This window comes from Pongo pygmaeus, chromosome 5, assembly GCF_028885625.2.
Source record: "Pongo pygmaeus isolate AG05252 chromosome 5, NHGRI_mPonPyg2-v2.0_pri, whole genome shotgun sequence".
Classification (NCBI taxonomy): Eukaryota; Metazoa; Chordata; class Mammalia; order Primates; family Hominidae; genus Pongo; species Pongo pygmaeus.
The window spans coordinates 168,602,134-168,624,620 of NC_072378.2; the positions used below are offsets into that span (position 1 = coordinate 168,602,134).

At 38.0% G+C, this 22,487-nt stretch overlaps 1 protein-coding gene across 23 annotated transcripts in view; it reads left to right on the plus strand.

Moving 5' to 3' along the window:
* The window catches only part of AFDN (afadin, adherens junction formation factor), a 145,067-nt gene that overhangs the window by 74,659 nt on the left and 47,921 nt on the right, over positions 1-22,487 (plus strand). For 18 of the 23 annotated variants that reach the window (XM_063666839.1, XM_063666850.1, XM_063666842.1 and 15 more), the window contains 10 exons: positions 2,101-2,170; positions 6,943-7,061; positions 10,876-10,937; positions 11,059-11,264; positions 13,223-13,243; positions 13,989-14,134; positions 14,471-14,565; positions 14,991-15,256; positions 16,922-17,065; positions 18,577-18,775. In XM_063666839.1, the coding sequence (XP_063522909.1) occupies positions 2,101-2,170; positions 6,943-7,061; positions 10,876-10,937; positions 11,059-11,264; positions 13,223-13,243; positions 13,989-14,134; positions 14,471-14,565; positions 14,991-15,256; positions 16,922-17,065; positions 18,577-18,775 (1,328 nt within the window). The remainder of the gene's footprint in view (positions 1-2,100; positions 2,171-6,942; positions 7,062-10,875; positions 10,938-11,058; positions 11,265-13,222; positions 13,244-13,988; positions 14,135-14,470; positions 14,566-14,990; positions 15,257-16,921; positions 17,066-18,576; positions 18,776-22,487) is intronic. The other 5 variants (XM_063666844.1, XM_054490385.2, XM_054490387.2 and 2 more) reach the window with 1 other exon arrangement.

Genomic DNA, 22,487 nt, shown 5'->3' on the forward strand with positions numbered 1-22,487 from the left:
GCTCTAGTGTCAAACGATTGTGACAGATTCTGGCTAGATAACTCACATACCCTCCAATGCAGATTTCATGGTGTGTCTTCAAATCCTACTGATGGTTATAAACGAGTAGCAAAATTTGATATTGATAGTCAGTTTGGGAATTTTAGGGCCTCCTGGTGATACACTGACTCATTAATTGATTTATTAATCTAGTTTACAATTATCAAGTACCCAGGGCGTGAGTTACTATTCTCTGAATGTTGAGAGGAGTGACATATGATTGTTACAGTCAAAGGTCATAGTCTGATAATTTCAAAGTCATGTTATAAAGTCACTTCGGTTGGTCTTGTCCACATATCCAGCCTACAGTAAAAACGAGCCATGTTAAAGCTTGAAAGAGGTAGCTTTGCTGGGAAAAGTTAAAGAATTTTGCATGGTGGAAATTTGTTGTTCTAGGATGATAATTGTAAGTGGAATCAAGAAGGCTTTGATTCTATTCACATACTACCCACAAGAGGAAGTTAGGGGTGGACACTGCTGTGTGCAGCTTTGGTAGGTGGCAGAGAAGCTGGCCTGCCGTCATTGTTACTCCTGTTGTCAGAGCCAATAGCTGGACTGAATCTCCCACTCGAACTGATGGGAGCCAGCAGGGCATTTCCATGTTTCTGTGAATATCTTGGTGATAGATTATGAGTATTTAATTTCAGAAAATTGGTGCTATATGGCAGAAAGTTGTGTGCAGAAAATTGACAGTTATTTAGCCTTTAGTAAAAACTTTTACTCTTTCAAAAGTTACTATTTTAAAGCATGGTATTATTTTGCATTACAAGATGGTTTTATTTTCTTAATGGTGAGATAGAGGAGAAATTTGTACCTGCTCTTCTAATCTGAAAAGTTGTTTTCAACTTTTACATTACTTCCTTGTTTCTTTCTGTTGGTTGAGTTTAAATAAAAGTTTCACATTACCATGCTGCTTTGAAATTAGACCATATATTAATATTTTTCAAGTATTATAACAGGATATTTCATTCTTTTTAAATTATGTTTTGCAGAAATCCAGGAAATTTAAATACTAATTCATCCTTGTTGGTTTCCAGGTGTTTTTAGGGCTTTTTTTGCGGAGGTGGAGAGGGCACTCTCCGATGAGCTGGGACAGTTGCATTCACTCTTCATTTGTGCTGAAGAATGTAGTCGGTCCCAGCTTGTTAGACTCTTCAGTCTTCATAATGAGATTTTGCATATGAGTTAATTTTTCAAAGTGACATATTTAGAAGTTTTGATATTTTGAGATAATTGAAAAATCAGTTTAAAGTAGGATAATTTTTGATTTGCTTGCTAACATTATCAAAAATGTCCCACTTTTTAATTTGTAGCCTAAGTAGTGATACTCATGTGCTTTACAAAAATAATCAGATTGACTTTCAAATAGGAGAGAAGCTCACCCCTGTTCCTCATGTGTCGTTTTCCCTGTGTCCATAAATAGGGCCACTGGCACTTCAACCTTGTACACCTCATTTATATGCCATTTGCTGCCAGAATAGACTTACATAATGAAATAACCTGGTTTTTTATGTTCCGTTTCTTGAATAGTTAAAAAAAAAAAAAAAAAAAAACACACGATCGGGCCAGGCGCGGTGGCTCATGCCTGTAATCCCTAGCACTTTGGGAGGCTGAGGTGGGCGGATCACCTGAGGGTCAGGAGTTCAAGACCAGCCTGGCCAACATGGTGAAACCCCATCTCTACAAAAAATACAATAATTAGCCGGGCATGGTGGCCCTTGTCTGTAATACCAGTTATTTGGGAGGCTGAGGCAGGAGAATCACTTGGACTGAGGAGGCGGAGGTTGCAGTGAGCCGAAATCGTGCTACTAGGCTGCAGCCTGGGCAACAGGGTGAGACTTCATCTCAAAAAAAAAAGATCCTGGGAATATTGAGTATATACCAGTAAAGAAAGTTCATAAGGTGGTTTTTTAATTCTTTAAGTTCGTGTGCTGAAAATAGAGCAATTTCTTAAAAATCTTTCACATTTGGTATTTTAGTTCTTCCTTGTGTATTAAGAAGAGACTATGCCTGTCATTGGAATGTTATTAAGTCAGTGTGTTTCTTGTTTTATCCCATCAGAATTGTTCAGGAGACAACTTTTGATTTGGGAGGAGATATTCATAGTGAGACAGCATTACCGACAAGCAAGGTAGGTAATTATGGATTACCTGATAGAAGTGTGCTTGCTATAGGACACCATGGATGAATACAGTAGTCTCCCCTTATTTGTGGGGGATGTGTTCCAAGACCACCAGTCACTGCCTGAAACCATAAATAGTACAGAGCCCTGTGGATACTATGTTGTTTTCCTGTATGTATGTACCTGTGATAAAGTTTAATTTATAAAATAAGCACACTAAGACATTAACAACAATAACTGAAGATAAAATGGAACAATATATAACAATATACTCAAATAAGAGGTATGTTAATTTGGTCTCTATCTCTTCTCTCAAAATATCTTTTTGTATTGTACTCACCTGTTTTCGGACTGCAGCTTACTGCAGGTAGCTGAACTGTAGAAAGTGAAACTGCGGATAAGGGGGACTCCTGTAAACTGGTAATAGGTGCACTTATAAAACGTCTTTGTAAAAGCAGACTTCACAGTGGCCCCAAACGTGGGTTGTCCTAATCTGCTGTGTTGTTTGTTAGTGATACATAAAGGAAAGTTACCAGACCTTTCTTTTCTCTAAGGCCAGGATGAAGCAGAGCCTTCATGTTTGCTAGGCTTTCTCCTGTGTAGTTAGCCTTGCTCAGTCAGAGTACCCTTAATACACTCCTGCTTTTATTAACCCCTCAATTTAGTACTAAATCCTATTCATCAGTTAACCTTCTCAGACACTTTGCTTCCATAATGATCCCTTATCTCTGGAATAATCAGTTCATTTCCTTTCTCATTTTCATTCTCTATTGCTGGATAACAAACCACTCCAAAACTTAGTGGCTAAACAGCAGCCATTTTATTTGTTTACCATTGTGCAGTCTGGTTTGAGCTTACCAGGGCAGTTTGTTTGCTGGTCTTGCTGGTGGTGACTGGTGTGACCACCTTCACCTAGGAGATCAGTTGGTGGCCAGTGGCTGGAGTGCAGGGCCCACTGACCCTCTCTGTGTGCTATCTCACGTCCTCTACATGGGATCTTTTGCCCCATTGGGGCAGCCAGAAGTCATAGTGTTGTGGGACCTCACAAGAACCACGGAGCTTCCAGGCCTTCTTGAATGTTAGACCCAGAACTGACACAACCCCATTTCCTCCACCTTTCATTGGTTAAAGCAAATACAGGCCCAGTTCAGATTTAGGAGGAAGGCACTACGCAAGGTGTGATTTATTGAATGCCATGGTGCCACAAACTCCTGTGATCCTGGAGTGTTCTCATCAGCATCAAAACACGTTACAGTGTCTTCTCTTTTAGAAAACTCTTTATACCCCTCCAGTTTTGACGCCATTTTTCTACTCCTGTTTGCTACACAGCTTCTTGGGGAAAAAAAAAAAAATCATCTATGCTTGTTCCCTCCACTTCCAAATTCCATGTTCTTTCTTCTGCTCCTGTTCATTCTTGCCCCTCCCTCCACAGGGACTGTCTGTCAGGGGGACTGATGACCTCCCAGGTCCCAAATCTGGCATGCATTTTGTCCTGTCTTACTTGTTGCAGGAGTTTTTAGCCAGGCCACAACCATGTACTTGATGCACTTTCTTCTTTTGGCTTCTAGGGTATATCACCCTCCTATAAACCACCTAGTAGTGGTTTCTCCTCGGTTTGATTTGTTGGTACCTCTTCCTCTTATGCTTCACTCCTAAAGTTTGGAGGTTTCAGATGTAGGGCACCAATCTTTTCTCTTCCTATATCTTTCCTAGATGAGCTTACCCTGTTGCCTGAGTTTAAATACCATCTAATGTTAATTATCCACTAATGTGTACCTTTGGTTGTGACCTCTCCAGACGCATATCTCTCTCTCTCTTTTTTTTTCTTTCTGAGACAGAGTCTGCTCTGTCTCCCAGGTTGGAGTGCAGTGGCATGATCTCGGCTCACTGCAACCACTGCCTCCCAGGTTCAAGTGATTCTCCTGCTTCTGCCTTCTGCATAGCGGAGATTACAGGCACCTGCCACCACGCCTGGCTAATTTTTGTATTTTTTAGTAGAGATGGTGTTTCTCCATGTTGCCCAGGCTGGTCTTGAACTCCTGAGCTCAGGTAGTCTGCCTGCCTCGGCTTCCCAAAATGCTAGGATTACAGGCGTAAGCCACGGCACCCAGCCCCGATTCAGATCTCTAAAGGTTTACTTGACATATCCACTTGCATATCCTGTACATATTTCAAATTAAACCTAGCTAACAGAAGATAGATTTTCTTTCTTAACAAACTTTCCCTGATCCTTCCCCACCTTAGAAGACAATACTACCCTCTGCAGCGTTGCTCCAACAGAAACCTCTTCCCCGTTCCCCGTTGGTCCCTTCCTTCTCTCAGCCTCTGCGTGCAGGAGTTCGTTCCTCTGCCTCTCTGGCTTAGGCTGCAGCCATCACATAGCGGGAGGACCACACGGCCCCAAGAGCAGCCTCTTCCATTCTACCAGCTCATCATTCTCCTCACATTTAAAAAATGTAAATTAGATTCTAGTTACTGTTCTGCTTTCGAGGCCCCTGGTGGCTTCTCAACCCATATATCAGTCTTCACCCTGACTTGCTCAGCCGCCTATGCCCTGAGCCTGCTTCCCTCTGAGTGTGTTTCTGTTGCTCACTGAGGCCACACACGGCTTCCATTCTGTGTCCATGCCTGCCTCTTCCCTCCTGTTGGAAGGCCTTTCTCGTGCTAGTGTTTGTGCTTTTGTCCTTGCTTGTCACACTCTGGCCCCTTCTTGTCTCAGACTTCAGCTTAAAGCCACATTCCTGAAGAGGTTGTCCCTGAGCATCCTGTCACTGTCACAGCACCTGATGTAAGTTATTTATGTGGTCTTTATTACCATCCAATACTTGCTCTGTTTGTTGACCAACTGTAGAATGTGAACTCTGCAAGTGGGGCTCCTGTTTCATACGTCATTGCTGTGTTTCTATTGCACTTTTCTTAAAAAATGCCTGCTGTGTAGAAGACTCTTGGGAACCATCTCATGAATAATTGAATGAGCCGAAGAGAACTGTCTTTATAAAAATTTTCGTTTCTTAAAAAAATATGTAGTCCACAAAGAAGACTTGGTAAATAGAGGAAAAAAGTAAAAATGAAAATCCTTCATCCACAATTTATAGTTGACCTTTGAAAGTAATGTTGTGAGGGGTCCTTTTCTGAACTCTGGTATGTGTCTATATGTTCATGTATGCATTTTAACACGATTGGTTATATTTGTCTCCACACACACCTTTCTTGCTTTCTTGCTTGCTTCAGCTGTTACTCTGTGAGCATTTTTTAGTACTTAAAAGTCACTTAAAAACAAATGAAAACCATTCTGTAGTATGTAAGCATATAAACATACTCTAATTTCTTTATCCATTGCCCTATTACTAGTCATTTATAACAGTTTTTTAATAGTGTAAATAGTATTGCCATCCATTGACCAGCAATTGTGTTTCTATAAATCTGTCTTATGGGCCGGACGTGGTGGCTCATGCCTGTAATCCCAACACTTTGGGAGGCCGAGGCGGGCGGATCATGAAGTCAGGAGATCAAGACCATCCTGGCTAATAACATGGTGAAAACCCGTCTCTATTAAAAATGCAAAAAATTAGCCGGGCGTGGTGGTGGGCGCCTGTAGCCCCCTACTCAGGAGGCTGAGGCAGGAGAATGGCGTGAACTTGGGAGGCGGAGCTTGCAGTGAGCTGAGATCGTGCCACTGCACTCCAGCCTGGGTGACAGAGCGAGACTCCGTCTCAAAAAAAAAAAAAAAACTCTTATGGAAGGATTCATTGTGTGTGTATATAAACATATTTACAAGCACAATTGTCTTGTTACTCTGTACTGATGAACATTTTAAATGATGTAATAAAGCATTGGTTTAATGAAGTATAATGAATAGACAACAAAATGTTAAACAGCCATTACAAGTCTGTAATATAAAAATAAGTGATATTGTAAGATGTTTATAACATCTGAAAAAGTGTTTTTTTATCAAGAAGATTGTAAATCCCATTTATGGAAAATATGAAAAGCTGGAAAGATATGTACAGTACAGTAATAATTGCTAGGTGATAAGAGAAACATGATTTTTTATTTACCACTTGTGCTCAGTTTCTGTAGTAAGAAGATGTAATAAGAAATTTTACATGAAATTTTTTCTACAGTGAATTTCATTGTATAAAATTTTTTCTTTTCTGGTGATTTTCTTAATGTAGGTAACTCATCCTTTTGTCTGTCTACAAATTCCATACAAATGGTTAGAATTGTATACTTTTTAGAAGTATTTAAATATACCCGATTGGGTTACCATATAATATGTGTTTTCCCCGGTGTTGATTAAGGGCAAGAAAGAAGCCAGTTTCTGTACTGAATTCATTAGGTATTGAGCTATAAGGAGTAGGATTTCTAAATCTGTTCCGAGAAATAATAAACTTTAAAAAGACCCTGCCTCTTCATGTTATACATATTTTCTTATCTCTTATCCTGATTTTAAAATAACTTGTTGAAATCGAATTACTATTAATGTACTTTCAGAAAAATCATCGTGTGTGTGTACCAGCTTTGCATGCCTGTGTTTTAAAGGCAGCTCCTAGCTCTTTGAGAATGAAAGTGGCTGTGCATCTTCCTATGCTTTAATACCAGTGTGCTTTGGGCACTCCCCGTGGACATAGTGTCCCCAGCATTGCTTTGTTATTTCCTGGTCTGTGTTCTTGCCTGCCCTGCTTGGCAGCCCTATATCAGATCTCTGCTTGCAACGCTGAGTGTCAAGCTTGGTTAGTCTGTGTGAGGTTCTAAACGCACTGTGCTTTCTCTCCATGTAGAGCACCACTAGGCTGGACAGCGACAGAGTGTCGTCTGCCTCTAGCACAGCCGAGCGGGGAATGGTGAAGCCGATGATCAGAGTAGAGCAGCAGCCAGATTATCACAGGCAAGAAAGCAGGTAGGAAACACATCATTTTTCAGTGGTGAAAGTACTGAAAGTATTCCTGAAGGAGGGTTGGGATAAAGATTGTTGAATTTATAAAGGTTCAGCTGACATGTTTACAATGTTAGCAATAATATTTTAAGGGCATTTCCTTTCTGTGTTATTGAATTGAAAGAAATGCTTTACCAATGATTATATCCCTCACTTATATGCCACAGTGTTATCAAATTGAAATAAGAGGACATTGAATTAAAATGTTGCCATTTAAAATTTGCTACTTTGTAAAAACATAGAGAAAGGGAGTTTTTATAGGATTTTAATATTTGATGATTTTTATATTTAGAAAAATCTGGTCATTTCACCCATTTCTAGAAGAAATCTTCATCTGTTTAAAAATACATAAGGCCAAAAATGATTTTGAAACAGATTTTAAGAATTATAAATGCCACATTATGTCTTGTGCTCTAATGTGATGTGTCTCCCTGTGGAGATAGATGGAGGATGAATTATTTTTTTTTTTTCTGACATTGTTATTGCCGATTTTTCTGGGCAGAGAATTGTCTTTTGTTATTTCCTTGTCTTATGATTTTTAACCTGTCACCTTAATCAGAATCCTATTTCCTTCTGACCTCCAGAATTATTTAAATGTTGCAGAGTAATATCTTTGCATTAAACATGGTGGATAAATAACAGATACTGACTAGTGGAACCAGCAGCATGATTTGGTGCTGAACACCTCTACCCCAGAGCTCTGCGGGAACTCAGACAGAAATACAGAAAGACTGCATGACTTCTGTGGCATTCTCATTATCAGCAGTGAAACCGGCAGCATTCCCCCTTTGGGGCTTTTCAGATAGATTTTTGAAGAGGCCATTCTGTTTCCTTCAAAGATCCAGTCAGTGAGGCAGTTAGATGAGGCAGGCGACTTGCCCAGGGTCACCTATCAGTTCAGTTGCAGGTGACGAAGACACAGTTCTTCGGTTTCCCAACTTCCAGCAGAGGGCACTGGATATTGCAGGATTTTAATATCATTCATCACCAGTTATTACATATGTAGACTCATAAGGGAATCCCAGGCTTTAACTTTATTTTTATTGTGGATTTTTGGTTCTAATGCAAGATTTTTATTGGCTATGTGAATCTTATTACATGTGAAAATAAATAGTTTACTTTCCGTGTTTGTACTTGTTTTTGGTGGTGTATTATGGAGTAGGATGTTCAGAATGGTAAATTGGTATTGTAAGGAATACCTCTGTGTATTTACAAGGTGTGACTGAGAAGTATGAATCATAGTTCTTAGCTCATAAATATTTGAGTAAATGAATTCATACAAGGGAGTGGATTGATTAGGATAATGCTTTTAATATATGCAAAATTAGTGATTAATATAGTGTCAAAATAGTAATATAGTTAATTGTATGTCAGAAATTATTTTTTACCATAAACACATAATTTAATTTTACAAGGTAAGATTAGTTTGCAGAGTTATTAAAGGCTTTATTTTAATTATAAACTATGTTGTTTTGTTGCTATTACTACAATGATGAGAACAGATGAGCCTTTCTCCTCCATTCTTTGTTTTTCACATGGGCAGTGTTGTAATAAGCACTACTTAATTTAACTGATGCAGTCATGAAAAATTTAAACGTGTTTAAGATGCTAATATTAGTGAAGGAAAAAAACCATTTTGAATGGAGGGGATGACTTTTAATTGTCACTAAATTTTTTTTTCTTTTATCATTGACAATTTAAACCCTTTTTTACCAGCTTTGTTAAAATATAATTGGTAAAGTTTACTCAGGTTCACTTTATGAGATATATAACTGCCTAGCTGCAATTTTAGATGTCTGTAAATATGGGAATGTAAGGGAGATGTGTTAAAATAATTGATCATTTAAATTACATTGTTTATAGAGGCATTTTTCTTTTCCTTAATTGTTGAGTTAAATCATTAGATCATAAACTAAATAATCAACTCTGAAACATATAATTTGATAAAAAAGAAGATTTGGGGTTATATTTATTATTAGTAAAATATTTGGTTATATTTTTATTATTTTGTATAAATATATTCATTTCTCTTTATTCATTTTTTGGTGCATGGAGAAGGTGAGGATGGAGAGAAGAGAACGGTTTGCTGTTGAAAAAAAAATTAGTTAGCCAGTCTGTAAACTATTATAAATCTGTAATCATCATAAGTTATTCCTTTTTATTTTTGAAGGAAAGTTTTTTATTATCTATATTAACCTATTTAATGAGTGGACCAGCAATTCCAAACACTTAATTCTGGCCGTTCATTACCAGTTGTCTAAGATTAACAGACACATTGCTGCTGAAATGACTGTTGTTTAAGTCACTAATGAGTATTTCTCATTCCAATATCAAGATAACTGTGTTGACTTTCCATTTCACCAAATAAGATTTATTTGAGTATTAGTCTCAGTTTAAGTCAATATTTAACTCAGTAGAGATGTTCGTCACAGTTTAAGTCATTAATATCCCCACAGTTTCATTTTTCGTTAAGTTTGCGGAAGGCAAAACACATGTTCCCTGGGTCTTACTGTCATTTTAAATTTTCTTATTTTTTCAGAGACATTTTTGAGAATTCTTCCTGGTTATCTCTGTTAAAGTTGAACTAAAATGATAAAGACATTGAAATGTTAAGGAAGCTAATCACTTGACTATGTGTTTCGTTGGTTTTTGGTAAATATTGTATATAAAATACAGTGGGTAGCAAACTTAGAGTAATAAGTAAATGGCTTGAAGTTCTAATCACATGGCTAAGTGAAAGAATAAGCTGAGCATTATTCATTGAGAAAAGCATAAATCTACAAAGATAAGGAAATCTAAACTGGATTTGTAATTTATTATCTTACACATTTTAAAGAGTCTGCCTAGCAATGGCTTTCAAAATGCTTTTGAACTGTGGTTATAACACAAGATTATATCTTACATTGTGCTCTGGTGAACACACATACAAATGTATATTCAACTGAAAGAGTAGTTTCACAAAACAGCCTTCTGCCCTGCCAGTGGGTGATGACACACTGTTTGAAGAATATTTTTATAGAGATAGAAATGAACCTAACTTTTGAATTAATTTGATCTGAATACCTGGAAATAGATAAACATTAACACAATGCTAGTTTTTGTAAATGTTCCAAATTATAGTTTCTTTGTATTTATAATTTTTGACAGTTCCTTATTTGTGTAGTGTCAGGCTAAATGGTAGAAGGGACCTGGAATTTATGTGACCATAAGAAGAAATGTGAGTGAGTAGAACATCTCTTTATAAGGCGTGCATCACTGTAAGCATTGGAAAATGATGATAGTAATGGCTGAAGGAGACTTGCCGTGGTCAGCTTGTCTAACCCTGTGTCAGCAGAGAAAGACAACGTCCAGGTCTTAGGAAGCTTTTCCCTTTCAGTATAAGAACTCCGTTTCAAGCTTGGCATGGTTAGTTTTTCTTTGTGTCACTTAGTACTTTCTCTTCAGTGTTACCTGAGCCATAGCTGTAGCAGATGCAAGACAGACCGATGCCTGTACTAGACATGAAGTGTTCATTAATAATCCAGAATCACGTCAGATCTGCTGTCATGGCGGCGGCATATACTTCAAGGAACTAACCTTCTTAGAGGAGTCGTGATAAGATCACTCCCAATACATTATTTGATTAGGCTACATCTGAAAACAAGGGATATTTTATTATTTTACATTGGAAAGATTAGTATATAGATTTAAAAAGTAGTTGCAGAAATCTACACAGGTTGACAGTAATATTGTTAGCCATGTGACCTTATTTTAAGTGATGTCAGCTTTCTTCTTTTAGAATGCAGGATGCTTCTGGGCCTGAACTGATACTACCTGCAAGCATTGAATTCAGGGAAAGTTGTGAGTAATTTCAGATTTCATTGTCAGTGAATTATTTCTTGATCCATTTTACTCCATCTGATTTTCACATTCGTTTTTGTTCTTTTTTCCTTTTTTCTTTGTTTTTGAAATCTTTCCACAGCTGAAGATTCATTTTTGTCTGCCATTATAAATTATACTAATAGCTCTACAGTCCACTTTAAGTTGTCCCCTACATATGTATTATATATGGCATGCCGGTATGTATTGTCCAACCAGTACAGACCTGACATCAGCCCTACAGAGCGCACACATAAAGTCATTGCAGTCGTCAACAAGATGGTGAGCATGATGGAGGGCGTCATCCAGGTACGTTCCAGCCGGCCAGCCATGCTCCTCCGGTGATTGTGGTTGTAATTGCTAAGCCAGTGAATTCAGCTTCTTTAAGGCTTCTCATTTGGTTACATGTTTGACTCTATAAAGATTTTTTTCTAACATAGACGTTATATAAATATTATAGGAAAATGTATAACTTTAAAGAGTTGAAAGGAAATGTAAGCTTTTTTCTATTTTGTTTTCCCTGTAAACTTCAGCGTAAGTGAAGGTAACTTGTAGTAATAGTTGTGAGAAAGTGCTGAGACTGTTGTGGGCTTTTGTAGAATTTTTTCTGTAAATAATTTGTTGAGATGAAATTCATACAATATTAACCCTTTTGAAGTGAACAATTCAGTCGCATTTAGTGCATTCACAGTGTTGTGCAACCACCACCTCTGTCAGTTCCAAAACATCTCCATCACCTCAGAGTGATACCCCTTAAGTAGTTCCTGGTGTTTTTCTTTTCCCCCATTCCCTGGTAACGCCTTCTTAGACTTTTTTTTAAAATGGTTATCAAAAGTCACTTGCTCCTGTGTAATGAGCCTAGACGTTGGTAGTAATTGGGCTTTTTGATAGCACATGTATAGGTGTAATGGACATTGTAACATACTTCTCACTTAAAATGAAATTCCGTCATAAACCTGTTTTCAAAATTTCAGAAGATAAAGGTATTTTGTTGGTAGAATGGTTTGACTCCGTTATGGACTTTCTGTCCCGATCTACAGTTGATAAAATTTTCATAGCAGTTTTTCATCTACAGATAATTTGAAGATTTAATCTTTAAAGTTTTTAACAGTAAATGTACAGATTTTTTCAGTTTTTCTGAATCACTTGTCAGTGTTGTTATTCAACTTAATAAAACTCTAATTATATAATGTTAATAACATAGATAGATTGGTTGCTTTTCTCCTGGCAGGATCATTTGAGGGAAACTAAGATCTTTTAGTTCATTCAGAATTGTTTTCAAAGGCCAAAATTTTTCAAGAAATGTTTCTTTTATATTTGAGTGATTAGCATGAGTTTGATAGGGTTATGCTTCTTTTACCCGTTAGGAAATAGGTAAAAAAGAAAGTCATTTTATTTGGATACTGTTTTGTTACTTTCATATCATTATTTTATAAACAAACATGGATTTCCTTTTCAGTTGTCATTCAAAGCCATTGTCTGTCTTCTATCATGTTTGGACTTACTAAGCCTGTTTCAAATTGTGAGACACCTATCATAAAACTACCCTTGATAGCCTTTTCCTTATTGATGTGAACTAGTCAGTGAAATCACCATTATCAAACAAGTCTTTTAAACTTCAGATTTAGGTTTAGTATCCAATGGGGGGAATCTTAAAGTAGTGGAAAAGAACTATGGTAGTGAACAATTTAAATTCTATTTTCAAAAAACAAAGAATTTACACCCTTTAGTATAGGTATAAGTTATTTATACACTTTTAAATTCTAATCTTCTCAGCTTTTATTTTGATTGTTTCTTGGTCTTTCCTGTCTCTTCCATTCCTATTAATTAATCTAGGGGAATGGACTTTCACCTTATTAGGTATCTTTAAGTAAGTAGTAAGCACACCATATCATTGAAAGATGTTCGTTCACAAGTCCTTCCATTGTAAATCTTTTAAAGAGATCAGTGTGTTCATGTGTGTTTATTGTAACATCATATTTATTGATAAACTCTAAAAATTCAGTTAGTTATTGTGCCAGCGGTAAGAACATAAAACTAAAGATGCTTCAGAACCATAAATGAAAGAACCATAAAGATGCTTCATAAAATTCTAAAGATGCTTCAGAACCATAAATGAAAATGTTATTTTGGGAATAACATAACTAAATGTCGTACCTTCATGTCGTACCTTCATATTAGTGTTTTGATTTTTTTAAACTATCATGATTGTTTACAAGTTTCTTTCTCTCGTTCTGCTTGATTTCCCCTCGTCTGTTTTTCTCCAGGAAGTAGACCAGGTTGACCAGGTAGGACATCTGCTGGGAGCTGATCCTAGCTGTGTTGCTTAGCCAAGTTTCTCATGCTGCTCCCATGTCAAATACAGTAATACAACAGCTGGACTGAACAGCTCATAACACTCATTCAGCAACTGAGACATGCAGTACTAAAACCCTTTTTGACTGTGCAACCTTTATCGGCATTTCATAATTTCTGCTTAATGCACTTCAGTGTGGATATGAAATGACAAAAGTTCTGTTTCTTCTCTTTATTATTTATCCTTGGTTCCTATTCTTTGGATCTCATCTGAGGTTGCCTGGCCTGCACATGTGGTCGGGAGAGGATGTGATAGATCAGTACTTGATACTGAGTTGCATGGTGTCCAAGCCAGTGACTACAAGTATCAGGGTGGCTGTGGGTAACCATGGATACATGTATGTATACTGCACAGATTACCAGATAATGCACGGTCTACAATTTGGTGTTATATTATTTGATATCTCCATTTCTCTGCTGATTCCATCTATAAATTGTAGCTAACTGAATCCATATGTCTATGTACATGAATCCTAAGAAATAGTTGCAGTGGTTATTTACTTCCCATTGCTATGTATGCACCCAAATTATTTTGCAAATATCTGGTATCTGTGGTAAATACCTTGGTGAAATGGGAAGGTACTGGTCTATCTTCAGCAGCTTTTCAAGAGCATTCCTTTATATTTTTATTACTTTTGTTTATTCTCTATTGCTTATGGAAATGTGTTCTGTCTACAGAAACAGAAGAATATTGCAGGGGCACTTGCCTTCTGGATGGCAAATGCATCTGAACTTCTCAACTTCATTAAGCAAGACCGAGACCTTAGTCGGATCACATTGGATGCTCAAGATGTTTTAGCACATTTGGTTCAAATGGCATTTAAGTAAGGAACATATTTTTGAAGGTGGCACTACTCTGTAAATAATTAAATCATTTGTTTTCTTATTCAGTTTTCCAAACTAATTTTAAGATTTATATTTACCTTGATTGAAGATGAATATCAAGAAGCATACATTTTTGCAAAATGTATTAACTACCTATAGTTATATACTTAATATAGTTATACTGAATTCAGTAAGCTGTGTTTCAAGATTCCTAAAACACATTTTTTTAAATGGAAAATATTTTTTAAGAGTCCGGATTGTTTCCCATGTGATAACATGTCTGACAATAGCTGTCTGTCATGCTAAGATTACTAAAATTGTCTATGTATTTTCAGATACTTGGTTCACTGTCTTCAATCAGAACTTAATAATTACATGCCAGCCTTTCTAGATGACCCTGAAGAGAACAGTCTGCAAAGACCAAAAATAGGTTAGGATGTTTTTTGACTCTCTCCCTCTATCCCTCTTCCTTCACATTTAGCATCATTGTAATGCTTAGCATAGGTAAGTGGAGATATTTTTAAGATAAATGGGATGTCCTTTTGGGTTTGGCAATCTTTAATAAATTTTAACTACTATTTGTTTTGTTTACAGATCTCATTTTGGTGTGTCACGCTGGCCATACTCTTTAAAAAGTCTCTTAAGGCAAAATTAATGATGTTAAGTGTAATTAGTTAATAACTATATGTAGTTTAAGATCATGTCAGTGTTTCCTCTTGGAATGAAGTTGATATTTTTAAAGTGATTAAACAGCACTTACTACCATAGGTACCATTATCTAAATCTGCTGCACATTCAAAGGATTCTTCCTGGATGACATTTTGGTCCTCTTGTCCTCTCATCCTGTCTGGGCAGATGATGTGCTGCACACGCTCACAGGAGCCATGTCCTTGCTACGACGCTGCAGAGTCAATGCCGCCCTGACCATCCAGCTCTTCTCTCAGCTCTTCCACTTTATCAATATGTGGCTGTTCAATAGATTGGTGACTGACCCAGATTCAGGGCTGTGCTCCCATTACTGGGGTGCAATTATCCGTCAGCAGCTGGGCCATATTGAAGCCTGGGCTGAGAAGCAGGGGCTGGAACTGGCTGCGGACTGTCACCTGAGCAGGATCGTGCAGGTGAGTGCTGGTGCCACTCCCCAGCTCATGTGCTTTATGGTAAAGGCATCTGATCTTTATGATGAGCAAGAGCTTCAATGCAGCAAGCAAAACCTCATTACCCTCTTTTTGGGGTTTTTCATATGTACAAATAATGAAGTAGTGCTGTGTTAGTACTTGGGCTGCCATTACAAAGTACAGATTATTTTTTCACTGTATTAATTGTATGCCATAATTGTTACTGTTAAGTACTTAAGCCTGAATAAATCTAAGAAAATGATTGCTTATAGATACATAAAAATTCAGAGTTAGAAATGGTGGTGACACCAAGCAACCGCAGATTGTTTACGTAGTTTGTTTTCTGATAATTTAATGTACACAAACTTTGTTTCATGCACAAAGTTATTTCAAATATTGTATGAAATTACCTTCAGTCTGTGTGTATAAGGTGTATATGAAACAAATGTCATATTTAGACTTGGGTCCCATCCCCAAAGATATCTCAGCTATGTCAATCTTCCAAAATTGGAAAAACTCCAAAATCTGAAACACTTCTGGTCCCAAGCATTTCAGGTAAGGGATACTGAACCTGTGTCAAAAACTGAGTGGCTTAACAATTGCTCCACAGCCCTGGAGGCCAGAAGTTGAAATCAAGATGTCAGCAGGGTTGATTCCTTTTGGGGGCTCTGAGGAAAGGATCTGTTTCAGGCCTTCCCCTAGCTTCTGGTGGTTTGCACGCAATTGGCGTTCTTTGGCCTGTAGATGCATCATCCCAGTCCCTGCCTTTGTCTTCGTATGGCATTCTCCTCGTTTGCCTGTCTGTGTCCGAAAGACTGCTTTCTATAAGGACAGCCGACATTGGACCAGCTGATCTTGTTTTAACTTGATGATTCCCTGGAAAGATGCTGTCTTGAAAAAAGATAACACTCTGAGTTACTGAGGGTTAGCCCTGCAAATTTTTAGGGGACACAGTTTAACTCATAAGTGGTAACCAGTGGACTGTAAATATCCTTAAAGGGTTCTTTATATTGAGATCGGTAAGATGTATTTCAGAACACTTTACAGTGAAAAATGAGTACCAATTTTAAAATGGATGATAATTAACCCTCAAGAATACAAAGCCAAATCATATCCCAGTGGCTTAACCAGCTCTGAGGAAATTTATTACATCTGAAAAACTAGGAGGTGATGTTTTGCAGTTAACATAGTGAGTCATCTACAGCTTAAAAACCTAGGACTTTTTTTTTAGTATTATGTATAATTTTTTCCTCCATTTTTTAACCTTTTTTTTTTTAAAAGAGATTTAGTATAGAGGCTAAACAGCTGGTTATGAAAAGTCAGGACAATGAAACTATTCAAACACCAGTAGTTGGTCATCTGAATGGTCAAGTAAATGTTTAGCTTTTGAAGAGAGTTTTTAAAATGCTTTACGAACATAATTAAATCTAATTATACATGCATGTCATAAAATTAAGAGGGCATCTAAAAAGATGCCCTTTACAAGATAATGCTTTTAGTTCTATTTAATGTATATAGTTACTGTAAATGGAAGTCTGTTTCCTGAAATCATTCTGCATTTCAGAGTTAAATTAGCAAGTTATATTTTTATAAATATTACATAAAGGATAATATTTATGAAATAACTTTACAAGTGTGATATTTTATGTCCTTCATTCTTTTACATAGGCAACGACTTTGCTTACCATGGATAAGTATGCACCTGATGACATTCCAAATATAAACAGCACCTGCTTTAAGTTAAATTCACTACAACTTCAAGCCTTATTACAGAACTATCACTGTGCACCTGATGAGCCTTTTATCCCAACGGTGAGTGGATGTTGCCACATTACCGCACAGTGCGGGACATGTTTGCACGGGGAAATTTGGATGAAAAAACAAAAGGAAATCTTATTTAATAAGTTGACTTGTTTATTCTCATCTTACAAGATCATTTTCATGTTGTTGTCTGAGTTAAGAGTTCAATGAAAAAACAGAAACTATACTCCTAAGTAGAAAGGGATTTTATTCAGGAAATTAGGTTCTTGGGAAGTCATCAGAAGGACTAGAGGAGAGGAGGTTAGGAGGCTGCCCAGGACTGTTGGGTTCCAGTGTGCATGGCCGCAACTGAGTGTAGAGGGCGGGTGCCTCTGTCACAGATCACCCTCTTACAGCCTAGCTGAAATGAGAGGCTTGTCCCTTCTCATCCGGAATGGAGCCAGGAGTTTTGGCATGCCTGCCTCTCAATAGGAGGAACAGAGGGTGAGAAATAGTATCTACTACTGTTAGCTATTTATAAAGAGAAATACTGTAGACGTAAATATGAGTCATGAGAACTATGTATGTGGATGGATGGATTGACCAGCATTGAGTTTATGCTAACAAGACATGCACAAAACAGCCAAAAACTGGAAATCACCAAATCTAAAGCACAGCATATACATAAATCATGTCATAGTCATATAAAGAAGTATGTGAGAAAGAATGAATTACAGTTACAACAACTGGGATGAACATTATGACATAATGTGAAAAAAGGCAGCCCTGTGCAAAGTGCATAGAATACGCTTCCATCTGTGTACACTTTAGGAACAGTCAAAATCACACTCTGGTGATAGAAGCCTGAAAACCATGTCATTCTTTTTGAAGGAGAAGGAGGGGACAGTGATAGGGAATGGGGTGGCTACTCAGGTGATGATGTTCTCTTTCATGAACAGAAGTGAACCTGGTGGTTGAGCTGGTGTATTCATTTTATTGATCTGTACAGTTGGGATTTATGAACTTTCCTATATGTGGGTAATATATCAATAAAACGTTTCTAAATAAAAATCACCCATAAACCCATAATTCAGAAATAACCTCTATATATTGATATATTTCCAAACTGGCAAAAATACTGTGTAGATATTTTATTCTGGTCTTTTATATTTTACATGGTGTGGGCTTTTCCCTATATCATTAAACATTCTATACAAATATAGTTATTAACAGCTGAAAATTAAAGAATTGTGCGAGGAAAAAAATGATTAGTTTAGAAAAGAAAAAAACTTCTGGTGATTGAACAATTTCTTTTTATTTAAAGCTACAAGTTACTTAAAATTAATAATTAAAATCTTGGTTCATCTATAAAATGTGTGCAGCCCAGAGTTACTGGCTTTAGAAAACTGATGATGGGTGTGCTACAGGAATCTGTGCTCCCTCCATAACCCTGCATCTGTCTGTGTCTGTGTGTCTGTGGGATAAGCTGTGCTGCAGTGATCAGACAGGCTTTGAATAGTTGTTGGTCACATGCACCAGGCAGTGAGCATCTCTTTTTAATTTTGCATTTGTTTTCCAAACAGGATCTTATAGAAAATGTAGTGGCTGTGGCTGAAAACACTGCTGATGAGCTGGCCCGCAGCGATGGAAGGGAAGTGCAGTTGGAGGAGGATCCTGATCTGCAGCTGCCATTTCTTTTGCCAGAAGATGGTTATTCTTGTGATGTTGTCAGAAACATTCCAAATGGTTTACAAGAATTTTTAGACCCTCTGTGCCAGAGAGGTAAATTAGTCTACATGCCTGAGTCTGAGCTACGCCCCAGGTTGAAGCGAGCATTTTATTCATTGTCCATCTCATAGGGTAGTCCACTTGTGTGGGAGTGCACCCTCATGCTGTCTGGAGAAGTCTGTGTTCCACTGACTTGGAGAAATATTTCATGGTGATGTAAGGGCAGAAGTGTCGAGACAGAGAGCCCTTGGGCATGTTTTGTGACCCTGTAGTGAGCATCTGCTCTGCCCACTTGATGTCATGGTTACATTTTCTGCCTGGGCTGATAACAAGGGACCTTTTATTGTTCTCCCTTCTTGGTATTTTATGAGCGTAGTAGGTTGATTCATTCTTTTAGCACTAAATTGTAAACTTTGTTGATACCAGCATAGCAGTTAAGAGCAACACAAGCTTTGGAAGCAGACTGCCTGCATTCTAAACCCACCTCTGTCACCTACAGGCTGTGCTGCCATTGGCAGGTGACTTTGGCACCTCAGTTTCTTTTCAGTGAAATGGGCATGTTGATAGTACCCAGCTAAGAGATTCTTGGGAGGACTGAATGGGTTCCTGTGGAGCATGCAGAACTCTAGCACAGAGCGAGGGGGTGTGAGTGCTGCTGTTGCTGCTACTGCTGTGGCCACCAGTGCCAAGCTGGCGTGCGCCTGTGTGCTGGCGAGACCCAAACTCCAGCATGTTGTGTGCTTTTCTGTGTGAAGGGCTTATAGCCCTGAAAGGTTTGCCTGGATTTTATTATGTCACCTTTACTACATTTTCTTGTGATCCATACTGATCAAAAACACCACAGTTATTTCTGATATATGAGGTTTTGTATTAGACCAAATTTTAATCCCAGTCTGCCACTTTTTCATAAAGTGGAAGACAGCTCAGATGAGTAGAAAGTTAGACCCAAAGTGTAGGGGTTTGTTTAAACACATAAAAGTAATAACGTTAGAGGTTTTATGCCCGTAGGTATATAAATCTGGTGAGTGTGATTTTTAACTTCAGTGAATGTTTCACTCCCCACAATAAATATGTTTTTATACCTTTCAAGATATCTTCAAAGTTTCTGATAGTTAAAAAAAATCATTTTACAAAGGCTGCTTCTTTAATGAAATGTGTTTGCAAAACAGTTACCTCTGAGCCTTTCCAAAAGGTGCTCAAGGCTCAGTGCCATCCTCAGAGAAGCAGAGAGAGGCCAAGGTGAGACGAGGCTGGGATGAGGTCTTTTAGGAAAGTGTGTGAAGGAGGAGGGGTAGGAGCAGGAGTAGGCAGGGAGAGCCTTCAGTCTTGGTACAGGTGCACCTGTGACGAGCTTGGGGAAGGAGGAAGGCTGGGTTTCCGTGCAGGTCTGAGAAATGGAGTGGGCCTGAACTAGTCCCAGAGCATTAGTTCCGTGCTCTGCCATTCCCTGGAAGAAGCCTCATGCCACACACTGGTGGACCTAGAGGCAGCAGCACAGCTTCCAAGTGGCAGGCACTCGGCCACCACAGGACTGCTTAGAAGTATCCTTCCCAGTGTGCTGCATCTCAGCAAATCAGAAACCACAGCCAGCTTTCCTTCCCAAAGGCTTCCCCCACACACGGGTTACTTACAGCATTAGTCCTCGGATGGTCTCCTCACTCCATTTTTTCATTCTGTTCTATTGTTCATATTGCCATGGTATCTTAAAACCATGGTTTGCGGATGGCGCTCTCCTGCCAGGAACTCTTCCTCTGTCATGTGTGGGATTGATTTAAACTGTTGAGCATGACATCATCTTCCAGCCTTACTTCTTCACCTTGAAATACGCACACTATATATGTTATTAATATTGAACTGTATATTATTAATATCTGTGCTGTTACCGTTGTCAGTACTCTACTCCCGCTGTTGAACTTACACACTTACTTATTTTCTTAATTCTAATCAGGCGTCCTTTTATCTGGAAAACCTCAGCGTCTTCCTAACACTTAACATGTTTCCCCCAGGAGTGATTCTTAGTTACTTGCTTCTGTTTTTGCACTGGTCACATTGTGTTTGAAACGCGTGCTGCTGTCTGTCCTCCACGTTTAGTGAGGGTGGTCCCTGAGAGCCTGGGCTTGGCCAGCTGCACTTTCTCTGATCCTCAGCACCTCACATGGGCCTGCTGTATGTTCAGTGCTCAGTAACTAGTTGTTTTTATAATTAATACCTTGCAAATAAGCATGCAAGGTGACTACTAGCATTTTGCAGTTGCGTATGGTTTATAGTTTAGAAGCAACTGCCAGTTTTGTCACATGTGCCATAGGGCGGATCCTCACCAAGTTGGAAATAGTGAGCTCTTGACTTGATGATGGAGTATTCTTTGTGACCTCCCCATAAGCTCTCTTAAATGATTAATTTTAGGACATATGTGATATTTCCATGGCCTAGGCATCACCACATTACTTCATATGTGTTAGATGATCATTGTACATGTAGCTTAGTACACAGATGCCTTTAGAAGACTTACAAAGAATCAAGTGTTTTCTTTCATGACATCAGTGTTTTTAATGCTTCACACTCAATTCTTTACAAGCTGATTAAAGAATTACTTTGTGCCCTCAATATATATTCCTTTGTTTCCTTCGTACAATACAGTTCTGTGAGAAAAGATTGTACGACCAGCCTGGACTCATACCTGGTCTGAGATGCATTCCTTAAGCTAATAAAGCCAAACCTCTATTTGTAGTATGGTCCAGAGCTTGTTATGGAAATGCGGCCCTTGAAAAAAATAAGAAAATAATTTATAATTGTTCAGATTTCAAAATCATGATAAATTCGTGATTCCCTGAAACATGAGAAAGAGAAGCAAGTTGTAGGTTATATTTTCATGAATCTGAATTGAAATAGTGATTTAAAAAATTAAAAAAAAAAAACTAAGTAAAATTACTTTGTATACTTTAACTGAATATGTTTTTGACATCTCCTTTTTTGCCTACCATAAATAACCTAATTGTCCACAAATAACGGTCAGAATTTTCTCCTTGTTGAAGCACTGGAGTGGGTGAGACTGTCAGCTACTGCCAGGGAAAACTCCTCACCAGTCCAAGCCATTAGACCACTTGAGACTGTGGTGAAAAGCTGTGCAGAGTCTCACACAGGATGCTCTTGATGAATGTTAGGTGCTGATAGTGGGAAGAAGATGGCAGTAGAGAAAATGTACCAAGGATTGTTCAGGGCCCGTGTGATAGATAGGAATTGGTCAAAAACATTGCTGAGAAACAAAATAGGATTTGACTAAATGAGGAATGACCTAGTTTGAATTGAAAGGCTTACTTTTTTACAAAGCATGTCATTTGTCCCTGATGAAAATATCAGAGATATTCTTGAGAACATTATAAAATGATTCTGAACTTTATTTGTAAGAAATTTAAATTCGTATGAACTTAAAAGTAAATTTGGACAAAGAGTAATGAGGAGGAATCCTAGAATTGTTGTACAAGTTACCCAATAATTTGAATGTAAGTAGTTGAACTGAGAGTCTGACATGCTGGCAGACACCCCCATGCTCGTGTTGTTTTCTGGCTCCTTCCCTCTTTTCTTTCCCTTTGCTAAGTAGATATTCTGAATGTTATTAAGGGTCTCTTAGTGTAGTGGAGTAAACAGTTCTGCAAGGAAGTAATGACAAGGCTATTTGATAGTTTCTTATAGGAGTAAGAAAAAAGTTCTTTTGGAACACAGAGGAGTAGGAGGCCAATTTTACTTTACTGCTTGGTGCTGAAATACT